Source organism: Rattus rattus, chromosome 11 (genome assembly GCF_011064425.1).
Source record: "Rattus rattus isolate New Zealand chromosome 11, Rrattus_CSIRO_v1, whole genome shotgun sequence".
Taxonomy (NCBI): Eukaryota; Metazoa; Chordata; class Mammalia; order Rodentia; family Muridae; genus Rattus; species Rattus rattus.
Window position 1 is genome coordinate 30,307,778 of NC_046164.1, and position 12,491 is coordinate 30,320,268.

General features: G+C 44.9%; 1 protein-coding gene across 4 annotated transcripts in view; it reads left to right on the forward strand.

Moving 5' to 3' along the window:
- Dcun1d4 (defective in cullin neddylation 1 domain containing 4) overlaps nucleotides 1-12,491 on the forward strand; it is a 69,683-nt gene that overhangs the window by 25,651 nt on the left and 31,541 nt on the right. For all 4 annotated transcript variants that reach the window (XR_004389485.1, XM_032917113.1, XM_032917114.1 and 1 more), the window contains 2 exons: nucleotides 1,348-1,462; nucleotides 3,996-4,087. Coding sequence is in view for 3 of the 4 variants with exons in the window: in XM_032917113.1 (XP_032773004.1) it covers nucleotides 1,348-1,462; nucleotides 3,996-4,087 (207 nt within the window). In the remaining variant the exon portion in view is untranslated. The remainder of the gene's footprint in view (nucleotides 1-1,347; nucleotides 1,463-3,995; nucleotides 4,088-12,491) is intronic.

A 12,491-nucleotide genomic window follows, 5' to 3' on the forward strand; every position in this document is an offset into this window, starting at 1 on the left:
TCGTGTGGCCATGGAGCCACCACCCCCTCCCGAATCTCCTCTGGTGTCTGGGACACCATAGCAGTTATTGGCTTCCTTTTCCTGTTCTGCCAGGTTGTTGACCTTCCTTTTTGGCCTCTTGAAGAGCTGTACTTCCTAGGGTTAGGGGTTACAGAGGTTGCAGCTGATGGTGGGTGAGAACTGGCTGACTGCCACCTACATACTATGTGTGTCTTCAAATGCCTGCTGAATAGATGTCTCTCACAATTGTGAGAGAGTCAATGAGAGAGACACCTTTACCATTCTTCAAATGATGAAGGAATAAGAGGCCTAAAATAGGTTAGCAGTGGCCCATGCTACAGTGTTACTGGAAAGCTGACTTTGAGTGCAGATTGCCGTAGCCCCGCATGCTTGTGGCATGGTTATCCAACAGCCTTTTAACCGTTTTAGAGACCTTGGAAAGTTGCCAAATGCCTGAGCTGTGGTTTCTCTGAGCTGTTATGTAGAGAATTACCATTGCTTATCGTGTACGGGGTTCTTGGGAGAATTAAGCGTCATGTCCAGTGGCACTCATACCCAGATGGGGTATCTAATATCTTCTATTCACAGTTTGAGTGTCTGTAGTGAGGCAGCCCAGGTTTGACCCCTGGTTTGCCACTCTCCTGCCAGCCTTCTCTTCTCGGTTGGGCCTCTTTCTTCATAGTCCTTTTCCTTAGGAGCATGACTGAGTGTGTCTGCGCAGGGGTTGAAAGCAGGGCCTGTGCACTGTGGAGATGTCGGTGTTACTGTGCTAGATTCCATCTCCTCTCTGAGGTACAGTTGTACTTCCTCACACGAGCCCTATCTGAAGGAAGCAGTCGTTTACAAGCGGCAGAAATGGGGAACAGTTAACGTGAGACTTCTGTTTTGAAGTCAGATCTCTGCCCACCTCCCAAACCTTGCCTACCCCATCCACTATGCCTGCAGCCTGTGGTAGGACTGCCGTGCCCTAGGCAGGGGTGCGGATCAGTCTGCTTAGCCTCATGAAGTGTGTGTCTGTGATGGGAAGCCAGTTTGTCTTGAAGGAGCATTGACATGTAAGAGGTGACTTCCCTGAGTACCATCTTGACAGTGAATTCACTTCTACTTCTGCTGTGGCAGGGTGGTGGGGAGTATTTATTTGTGTAATAGTAAGGTTTATTTCTTGACTGCACCATTTTCCTAAAAGAGGAACTAAAACTCACGTCTCTGTGTAATGGCATTGACTGATAACGGGTAACCGCTTCACAGGGTAGGCAGGCCTTGGGGTTGGTTATTTAGTGGTGATTCTGTTCGGAAGCAATGCGTGTGCCATGCCTCAATTTTGTGTGCTCCAAATTCGTTCTATAGGAAGCCTGCGGTCTTGCAGTTCTTCGGACTGCTTTAGCAAAGTGATGCCGCCCAGGAAAAAGAGAAGACCTGCCTCTGGAGACGACTTATCTGCCAAAAAAAGCAGGCATGACAGGTAGGGTACAAAGGCCGCCGACCCAGCGCATGCGCAGAGGTGTGAGGTCTGCCTATGCAGAGAGGGGCACCGTAGCCTGCAGGTGGGCCGCAATCCTCTGTTTCTGTAGGTGACTTCAAGGTTAATTATTTAATGATACTTATTTTAGGTCTTAGTTTGTATTTAAGGGAAAAAAAAGGCAATTTGAGTTATTAGAAATTAGTTTCATCTAATCACTTGATTTTCTGAAACTTGGGTGGCATCAGTTTATTTCCGTTGAAGCCTGGCTGGCAGTCTGTCAGGACTGGGTGTCTGTCCTTCAGAGAGGGTCTCAGGAGCTACAGCCCCGGGCCAGAGCGAGGCAGCTGTTGTGAGTGTCCGTCTCGATTGCGGGCCGGTCGTGTGCTAAGCACAGCGATGCCAAACCTACCATGCTTTAGGTTTTCCTTAGTATCTTTATTGTTCCACACTGATGCAATAATCTTGTCGTCTTTCCTCCGTGTTTCTGTCTTCCCCATTCCCACTGTGTGGGTCGTTTCATCCGTGGGCTGCAGTTTTCTTCTTTAAGTGGAGGGAGTTAGATGAGTTTGGTTTCTTTCTTGCTGTCATGCTTCATTCGTTACAACTCAGTTGGAAGAGCAGAGACAGACAGCAAAAATGGAAATAACGCCACAGTTAATATCTCAGCAGAAACTGTTATCCAGGAGCAGACAGTGACTTCTGAGGTAATCACCAGCTGTCTTCCCGCCAGTGGTTTTCAGTTACAAAGCTGATAAATTCTCACACTCATGTAGGCCTCTGTGCTGTATTTTTCTTTAGTATAGTTTGGTATGATATTATTGTTCTATGGAAAAGCCAGCTTAGGGGGCTGGAGAGATGGCTCAGTGGTTAAGAGCACTGACTGCTTTTCCAGAGGTCCTGAGTTCAAATCCCAGAACCACATGGCGGCTCACAACCATCTGTAATGAGATCCGATGCCCTCTTCTGGTGTGTCTGAGGACAGCTACAGTGCACTCACATACATAAAATAAATAAATCTTTAAAAAAAAAAGAAAAGAAAAAAGAAAAAGAAAAGCCAGCCTAAACATTGACAGTCAGGTGAACTTTTTGAGTTTGATTCTTGGCCTCTTAGTAACTTTATTTATAGACCATAACTTGGATACATTCTAAGAGTCTAATTCAGTGTGTTTTTTAAGTTAACTGAGTTGTACAGATGGTCATTACAAGCCAGTATTGGAACATGTCCACTGTCCCAGCCAGTCACTCGTATACTTTATGGCCTAGCTCACTGTTACAGCATCTTGTGTAGGTAAGCTTCTGTGTTTCATGGTTTTTAGCTAGCATGATGTTTTTTGAGGCTCATCTGTATGATAATGAGCACAGTATTTTGTTTCTTTTAGCTGCCGCATTATTTTTCCATGGCATGGTTTTGGGCAAATTTTATTTCTAGGAAATTGTTAATTTAATGCTGCCATACCAGAGAACTACAAGTTCATTGATGAATAACAGGCTCTGAGCTAAGATCTCTCTGTCCCTTTGTCTCTGAGCCCTTAGATGGCATCCATTGTCTCTAGCTGTGTAGGAGACGAGACCTCGGGGTTTGTAGTTTTGATAACTTAATACTTTCCAGCATGATGTTCTAAAGGTAGTAGATGTCAGTATTTCTGTCAGAGGTCTGCACAGGTAATCAGTCACTCATAAATACATGTTCATATAAATTCATAGGAGAATTGTTTAAGATCTTTATATTGTTACATAAGTGAAAATTATAACCATAAATATTAATATGCGTAGATAAGTGTGATGGGTTAAACTTTGTCCATATTTTGTATCTAACTCACAGTTTGAAGCCCCTGCTCCTGTCTCCCATATGGAAACTCTCTTCAGGCATATCCTGAGTTGCCCGAGGTGTTCTCCCTGTTATTCATGTCTCTGCCCTGGCTTTGCAGGCTTACAGTGGAGCACCAGGAGCCAGGCTGCTCTCTCCTGAGGCCTAGGGCTATGTTAATACAGGAACCACCGGAGACGTGTTTGTTCAGCCTTGCACCTGGATTAATTTTGTTCTAGGAGACTGGACATGAGTTGTTGGTTCTCTTCATTTGCGTGAGGTTTTCTGGCACTATTACTGACAAATTCCTCCTGCCTGTGCTTAACTCATGGCACAGGAGTCAGAACTCAATAGAGAGGTAGGGATAATTAATGCTTTTTAAGGAGCATTTTAGTGCCTGATTTCTTGCCATATTTTACTTAGAATCTTTAATCTTTCTATAGTGAATTCTAGGTTGTGAGGCAGAGGAAAGTTTATTAAATAACTAACCTATTTAATTCTAATTGTTTATTGATAAGATAGTTGCAGTAAGTGCCTACTATTTAATTCTTTATTAAAGTATGGGTGTATTTCAGCACTAGTTATGAAACTGCTAATGCTTAAATGCAGTTTAAAATACACTTAAGCACTGGTGGGGGGGATGGCTGGTTTAGGCCAAAGTGGAAATTACCTGCTACTTGAACTCAGTGTCTTTAAATAACGTAAAGATGTGTTTTCAATTTGCAGCATGTATAGGAAATACGAGTCAACTAGAATAAAGACTGAAGAAGAGGCCTTCTCCAGTAAGCGGTGCCTGGAGTGGTTTTATGAATATGCAGGTAGGTAATGACCTGTGTCATGTAAAACTGATCCTTAGGGAAATGTGGGGCATCTTAGAGGAGGTTACAGAATTTTAAAGCATGTACTTATAAAATTGTGTGTGTATGTGCATGTGTGTGCATGTGCATGTGCATATGTGTGTGCATGTGTGCGTGCACGCTGGGGTGGGGTCAGGGCTGGTAGCAGAGAGTCAAAATGGAAGAAAGAGAGATAGTTGGAGCCAATCACGAGTACCCTATTTATAGCCAGTAGCTAAGCCCAAGAATTGAGGACTCTGGACAGGAACTGGAAAGATTAGTTAGAGTACTATGGTGGGTAGTTACTTGTTTAACCTCCAAGTAAGCATTGCTGTTTTGAACTTCATCATGGTGTGGTGGGGTTTCTGTATACCCAGTGTCTGTAATTTGGGAAGACCGTCTGGCAGAAAATGTTTACTTTGTCCTTTAAAAAAATGTCTTGAGGTCGAGTCTCGTTTTTAGTTTTCTGTGACTGGCAATGGTGCATTGCAGCCTGGGCCCCCCCGTGGTCTGTGCCCGGTGCTGGGACAGGGCATGAGGGAGAATCTCATCTCCTCACCGTATCTTAGGCCTTTCAACCAGACCGTTGAACTTTTGCACAATCACCTTGACTGTTTGAACAGCTTTCACACCCACTTTTGTGTCACCAGTCTTGGTTCTAGACTGAGCCCCACGTGTCTCTGGTTGTCTTATGTAGAATAGAAGTAGATGGAGCAGCTCATGTGTGCCTTACTCCCTGGCATTCCCCTGCCTGCTGCTTGAAAATCCCTGCTGCCTCCAGGATGCCAGAAATGGCTCAAACATCGTTCTACAGGGTGCCCTCTCCACTTTCCCATCTGACAGTGACCCTTCGTTTTACTTCCACCGATATCTGCTGACCACTGAGACCCAGGCTAGGCTCCTGAATTACAGCAGCTTATCGGCTTCTCTGCGCATCTGCAGGACTTTGGCCAGAACTTGTTTTGTCCAACTTCGAGTATAAAAGTTAGTTTTCCCTTTTCCCTTGCTCTATCGAGAGTCGTGCTCTTTCACCAGAGCGACTGACCACAGGGACCAGGTTCTGGGTTGTGCAGACATGTGCTGGGAGAAAAGCGTTGTGCGTGTGTTCTTTGGGGGTAGGGGGTGTGGTCGAAAGGACACAGTCCTGACTCCTTAGTTTTCACTTAGTGTAGTGTCTTTGTGAAGCCCCTCTGTACATCTAGTAAATTCCCAGCCAGATTGTATGTGCAGGGTATGGGCATCGGTCCAAACACTTGATGGTGCTGGAGTGTGTCTGTGTTCATGTTCATTAGAACATGATTCTTGGAAGATGTGTTAATCGGGTGTACAAGTGGTTGACAGTTTCCACCGGCACAGAAAGGACTGAGTGGATGAAGCGCTGTGCCACTCTCACTAAGTTAGGAGGGTATTTGGTTGCCTATAGTGAGTCATATTTATCTCTTTGAAAATGTTATAAAATGGAAATATAAAATATAGCTATTTTTGGGGTATATGTTTTTCTTTAAATGCAGATGAAAAAAGGTCTTTTTTTTTTTTTTTAAATAAAGAGGGCAAGATGGAATTACCATCTCGCTTGATCTTTTTTCTTTGACTTCAGAAGCTGACATTTGGAATTAAAAGTACAGCCATGTTCTTTAGATTCCTTGGGGTCCCTGCTGGGCAACTATAGACACTCATCCCTGCATAGTTTGTGTGGGCGATTTTATCTGTATGTTCCTAGTCCTTACACCCTCTCCCCATTTTATCCTTTTCTTCTTTTGTGCCTTCTCAGTAGGAACAGTGCCTTCAGATTGGGAGTAACTGAAAGTCCCAGTCGGCACCACACTCGCACTCTGTAGGACACATGTCCTGGCAGTGCAGTTGCCCAGAGGCTGTGAGAGGCACTGGGGGACTTGGGTATGCACCGTGGCATGTGTCTGCAGGTGGAGACTGTGAGGCTCCACAAGGGTGGCCCCAGAGCAAGTGTGCTGCTTTGGGCTGAGGACAAAAGCACATCCCTGCCTTTTAACCTGAGGTGAGGGTGAACAGAGCACAGCCATGGGCAGATGGATTCATGTGGTGGATCTCTGGTCCAGAGGCTCCAGTTCTACTGCTGCTCCTGGAGCCCGCAGCCCAAGTTCTACTGCTGCTCCTGGAGCCCGCAGCCCAAGTTGTACTGCTGCTCCTGGAGCCCGCAGCCCAAGTTGTACTGCTGCTCCTGGAGCCCGCAGCCCAAGTTGTACTGCTGCTCCTGGAGCCCGCAGCCCAAGTTCTACTGCTGCTCCTGGAGCCCACAGCCCAAGTTCTACTGCTGCTCCTGGAGCCCACAGCCCAAGTTCTTCTGCTGCTCCTGGAGCCCGCAGCCCAAGTTCTACTGCTGCTCCTGGAGCCCGCAGCCCACGTTCTACTGCTGCTCTTAGGAGCCCGCAGCCCAAGTTCTACTGCTGCTCTTAGGAGCCCACAGCCCAAGTTTTACTGCTGCTCTTAGGAGCCCACAGCCCAAGGCCAGCATGGGCTAGCACATGCTAAGGTGGAGTTTCTCAGCTTTCTAGACTGGTGTATACTCAATCAGTGATTCCAGACATTCGGTAAATAAACCCTTTCCTCTGGGATTCCTTCCTCCCAGTGTCTGTGTTCATACATTTATTCCATATTCTAATTTGGAAATAGGATTGGCTCCGGGAAAGGCATGGTTTAGTTTCAATTCTTTCTGAAAAATGGAAATACTCAATTTTATATTAACAGTTTATCAGATACCTTATAATTTATGAAGTCAATATAACAATAAGGTGTCAGAGTTTTTACAGGTTTTAAAACTTTTTATTTATTTTTTAAATGGTGCTCACACACATAGGTCATGTTATTTGTGTAGGCTGTGACTATAAACCCTCAGGCCATTTTGAGTTAAGTTCTGTAGTATTTGTGTTTTGGTGCATGAGAAAAAAACAAAAAACAAAATGGGATTAGAGACTAGGAAGATGTAATAAAATATATTTTAAAATTTGTTTATAGAATATATAAAGTATTTTTTCATTTCTAAAAATGTATAAAATACCAAAGTGGGCATTCATAAAAATATGAAAGTGTCTTCTGTGAAGATACGTTAAAAACCAGTGAAGAGAACCACGGAAAACCTCCCGCTCCAGTGATATGTCCTAGTACTCTATGAGAACGTCATTGTGAGGGTCTTGGGTGTCCGGAAAGGGTTAGATGTGTTTAGTTAGACGCCCTGTGTAAGGGGCAGAAAGTGGGGGACATGACTTAGCTCTTTGACTTTTCTCGTAATCTGCCTTGCCCAGTTTCCCTCCGGTGCTCAGTGAGCTGTGGCCCAGTTTCCCGTCAGGGCATCACACGGCTCACTGTTTAACACAGATGCATTTGTCTTAGATCTTTCTCTCGCTCTACCTTCAGACCACCCTGCTTGATCCAATGGCATATTCCTGCATGGCACATCCTTGCTTGACAGAAGTTATTATCTTAATTATACAGATGAACTGACAGATTTACTCTAAAATATATCCATAATTCCCCTCAGGGTTTCTGTTGTGTTGTTACACATCATGACTGAAAGCAACTTGTGGAGCAACTTAGAACTTTCAGGTTTGTGTCATCACTGAGGGTAGTCAGGACAGGCACTCAAGGCAGGAACCTGGAAGCAGAAACTTACCTGGAGGCCTTGGAGCAGAGCTCACTCAGCCTGCTTCCTTACAGAGCCCAGGACCACCTGACAGAGGCAGTGCCACCCAGCGTGAGCTGGGTCTTCCCATAAGTGAATATGGGAGAGACACCTGAAAATTAAGGGCCACTTGAGGGGTCATGTGGAGACCCAACACAGTAGATGCTTCCTAAGATGTGTGCAAGTGATCTAGATAAAGGTGACAAATAGCCAGCTGGCCATCTCTTGTCACCACATGAAGGTTCTCGTCCAGGGATTGGATCACATCTAATGTGGTCCAAAGGGCTGATGGGAATCCTGGAACAACTCAGGAACTGTAGCAAGGCCCCATTGCTGAAGATTCCTGTACAACTCATCGAACATGGAGGGGTGGGGCTGGTGCCTACATAGAACCCTCACCCCTACCTTCTGGTGACTTTGGTAAAGGAAGGTACTCTGTATGCTACCAAAAGAGAAAGGTAAGCACCTAGCCACAACCCCTCTGACTGTGGTGTGTTGCCTGCAAGATATTTTAGTGCAATAGTGGCACAGAACTCATGGGAGTGACCACAGCCGGACAGTAGGCAGAGTGAGAGACCTAGGAACACTCATCCATAAACAAACAATAGACAGGATGTATCCGTCAGACCTTGCCCCTCAGGGCAAAGGAACCTTGCAAAGAGGAGGCAGAGCCAGGGGATATGGAGACCATTAGGAAAGCAAGGGCCTCTAAGTTCACACAGACAAAGCTCACATGAATTCACAGAGATGGGCAGCATGCACAGGGCCTGCATGGGCCTGTACCACATCCGTGGTGTGTCTCTTAGACTTTCAGTTTAGTGTCTCTGTGGGATTCCTGAGTCAGCGGAGGAGTGCGCTCTGATTCTTGTGCCTTCTCTTGAGCTCTTTTCCTTTTGTTTGTTTTATGCAATTATGATGTTAGTTCCTTCTGTTCATCCAATTCTGATATAAACTTTTGTTTAATCTTACTGTATTTTATTCTTACATTTTTTATTAGGACAATTTAAAATTTATTTTGATCGTATTCTTCCCCTCCCCTAAGTCTTTCCAGATCCTCTCCCCCTTCATACCCATCCAACTTTAAGTTTTTATCAGAAAACAAAAACCAAACACAATAAAATCTCCCCAAACCAAGAAAACAAAATAAAACCACACCCCCAATCAAGTCAAACAAAATACCAAACTATAACCAAATAAAAGCATACAAAACCAAAAATTCCGTGAGGTCCATTGAATGTTGGTCAGCTATTCCTAAACATGAGACCTGTCCTGGAATGGTTCATATATCCAGTGTCAGTCTGTCTTTTGGAAAAACTGATTTTTTCCTTTCTCAGCAGATATAAGTGGCAGTTCAGTTGTTAATTGTAGCGATTAAGTTCCCTCCCTCCCTCACTCCCTCCCTCCTTTGTTTCTTTCTTTCATGAAAATGCCCTATAGACTTGCCTATAGGTCAGTCTTATGGGGACATTTTCTCAGTCAAGATTCCTTATTCCCAGATGGTCCTAGCTGTGTCACGTTGGCATATACAGCAGCCAGCAGTGAGCAGTCTGCTGACCACCAGATTGAAAGCAGTGTTAAATGACAATGGTGAGCAAGTTTTAAATGACATTTATTAACAAGCTATGTTTTGCTATATTTTAGAATATACTTTTGACAGTAAAGCATCATAAAGTATTTACTGAAGTCATGTTCTCTTATAATACACAGATGAGTCTCTGTTAGCTCTGGATGTCCTAGAACTGGCTATGTAGACCAGGCTGGCTTTGAACTCATAGAGATCTCTTGCCTTTGTCTCTTTTTCCCAGCATGTGCTGCCACACCGGATGCTAACTCTTGTTACAGGCTTTCTGTAAAGTGTTTCTGGGTTCTAGTGTGGTTTGCAGGCTAATAAGTTGAAAACTATCATCTTGGTAATGAATGTGGATGGTAGTAGAGCGAGATGGGAAACACGCGCACACACACACACACACACACACACTCACTCACACTCATACAATACACACACACACACTCACACTCATACAATACGCACACACTCACACACATACACACACACACACACTCATACAATACACACACACTCACACACACTCACACACACACATACTCACACACTCACACACACACACACAGGTATGTAGGTTCAGTGGTTGTCTTCAATGAGTTTTTAAAATCAGGAAGAATAGGAATGAAAACAAATCACAAGAAGATCTGTAAATACCAGAAAGACGTTTGTTCCTCAAAGCAAACCTTACAGTAAAATGGGAATAAAGGTCTTTTCTTAGGTAATCTTTAATCTCCTGCCTCTGCACCAGTTAAGCAAGAATAAATACTCAGGTGGAGTCACAAGGAGTACCAGACTCAAGGACAAAAACTGAGTTACACATAAATCGAGCAAGCTTTAAACTTGTCAGCCATTGAACAACTGTATCACGTGGTACAGCAAGCCTAGGGATGCTTGCCCAATCAGGAGGGGATGGAAATGCAGCTTCCAGCTTTACTTTGTATCCTTTATACTTGAAGAGTTTGTCATGTTAATGCATTAATGTGTAGTTCCTTCGGCACTGCACATGTGAGCGTGTGTCCTGGAGCCACAGCTGCAGGCACATCAGCATCACGTGAGTCGTGAGTGACGCAAGCGTGTCCTTCTCACTGTTCTTATTTGCCATTGCTCGGGGTTCTAGCCAGTGCTATCCCATAAGAAAAAGAACTGGATATAAATATTGGAAAGGATAGGCAAGTGGTTACTCACCCAGAGCGAAATGCTGGTAGACCGTGGTTTCCTGGATGGCCAAAGAGAATTTCCTGAACAAAGGTAGCAATGTGATATCAGTATGTATACATTCCATACATTTACATTTTTGCGAAGAGTTTATTTGGGAAGGAAGCATAGGAAGGTGATAGATCCTGCTGGACTCAGTGGCTTACTGGATCTGGACACAAACATATCCTTCAGGAATCCCCTATTATGACGTCACTCGCTGAGTAAGCTCTTACAAAGTAATGCTAGGTTAATGCTGCAGCTGGAGGAAAATAAATGGGTCTTGCCCCCGAGTTTTCAGGGAAGGGAAAATGGCTGGCACTCTTGAATGTGGCGTGCTAAATGGGGACCACTGTCCCCAGCATTGAAAGGAGTCATAATGCACATGGTTAATGTGGCTTGAAGTGGGAGTTGGGGGAGATTGCTTGGTTTTATTCTCAGTGGTTGAATGAGTTATCCTGTGATGAAGGGGAAGGAGGACAGGTAGGCGGGGGCATAAACATGTTATGGCATCTGGCAGTGTCTTGTATTGTGAAACCACATACAGGTCAGTATGTGTTTCTATCCACCCACCCACCCATTTTTTGAGAAAATGTCTCCCAGAACCCATGCTGGCCTCATCTTGCTTGTGTAGCTGACTTTGAGCTCCTGATCTTCTTGACTTCACTTCCTGAGTGCTAGGATTACTGGCTAGGACCATTATTGTTGCCCTAATATATGGGACCTGTGTGTGTGTATGTGTGCATGTGTGCCTGTGTGTGTCTGTGGGATGTGTGTGTGTGTGTGTGTGTGTGTGTGTGTGTTGCTAAATCATAAAACCTTAGCTGATGTGCTAAAGACTTGGGCTTAGACTTTAGGTAATGAGGAGCCGTTGGAGGATTTAAGCCGGCATGAGATTTGTATTTAGGGAGGACCTCTTAATGGTCTGTGCAGCATGGGTCAGTGCTCTCAGAGAATGGAGCCTAAGCCCGGACTGGGAAGGAGGGGTGCCATTAAGTCACACTGAGGAGGTGGGGCGTTTGGGATAGCTGGCTGGTGAGGGAGAAGGGAGAGTGACTCCCAGGCTTGTTTCTAGGTTTGTAGGCTTGACAGAGGCCACGTGTCGCCTTGAGGTGTGCTGGAGAATGAAGTGGGGTAGTAGTGAGCTTGGGGAGAAGGTTGATTTAGTTTCAGACGTGGGACCTGAGTGGGTGGTCAGGTGGACGCTGTAGATTGGTCAGGAGATCTGAGTAGTTACACTTTCGCTGGTTGGAAATTTTGGACAAGAGTCTAAACAGTGGTTCTCACCCTTCCTCATGCCGTGACCCTTTGATACACTTCCTCATGTTGTGGTAACCTCCCAACCTTAAAACTTTTGGTCACTACTTTATAACTGTAATTTTGCTACTGTTGTGAATGAATTATAATCTAAAATGTTTCAGAAATAGAGGTTTACCAAAAGGGTCACGACCTACAGTAGGTTGAGAGCCTGGAGGTCTAAAGGCTATCAGTTAATGTTGACCCCTCATATCTATTTTAATGAGCAAAAGAGCCTGCAGAGAAGCCAAAAGATGAGAAGGCATTTCTGGAGGCTGTGGGAGGAGAGCTTTTGAATAAAGAGCTGCATCAAACCTCCAGAGAGCAAGTCTAATCCAGATGGAAGTTGGCCATCAGATTGGAAAGCTAAGGAGTTATTGGTGACTTGGGCAAGAATTTCAGGGGAAGATAGGTGTAGGAAAGAGAAAATTTCAGGAAAGAAGAAGCATGAGCTGAAGTGGAGAATACAGGCAGTCTCTGGGAAGGAACAGGTAGAGCTGAGGTGTGAGTATAGATCGAGGGTAAGATCTGGCTGGACAGATGCACTGAGCTTTCTGGGGACTCTGTTTGGTTCCTGGCCCTCATTCATACCATCACCCACCATCACAACCCCAGCTCAAGTGGATCCTACACCCTCTGAGCCTCAGAAGGCAGGCAGGCAGCCACAAAGACAG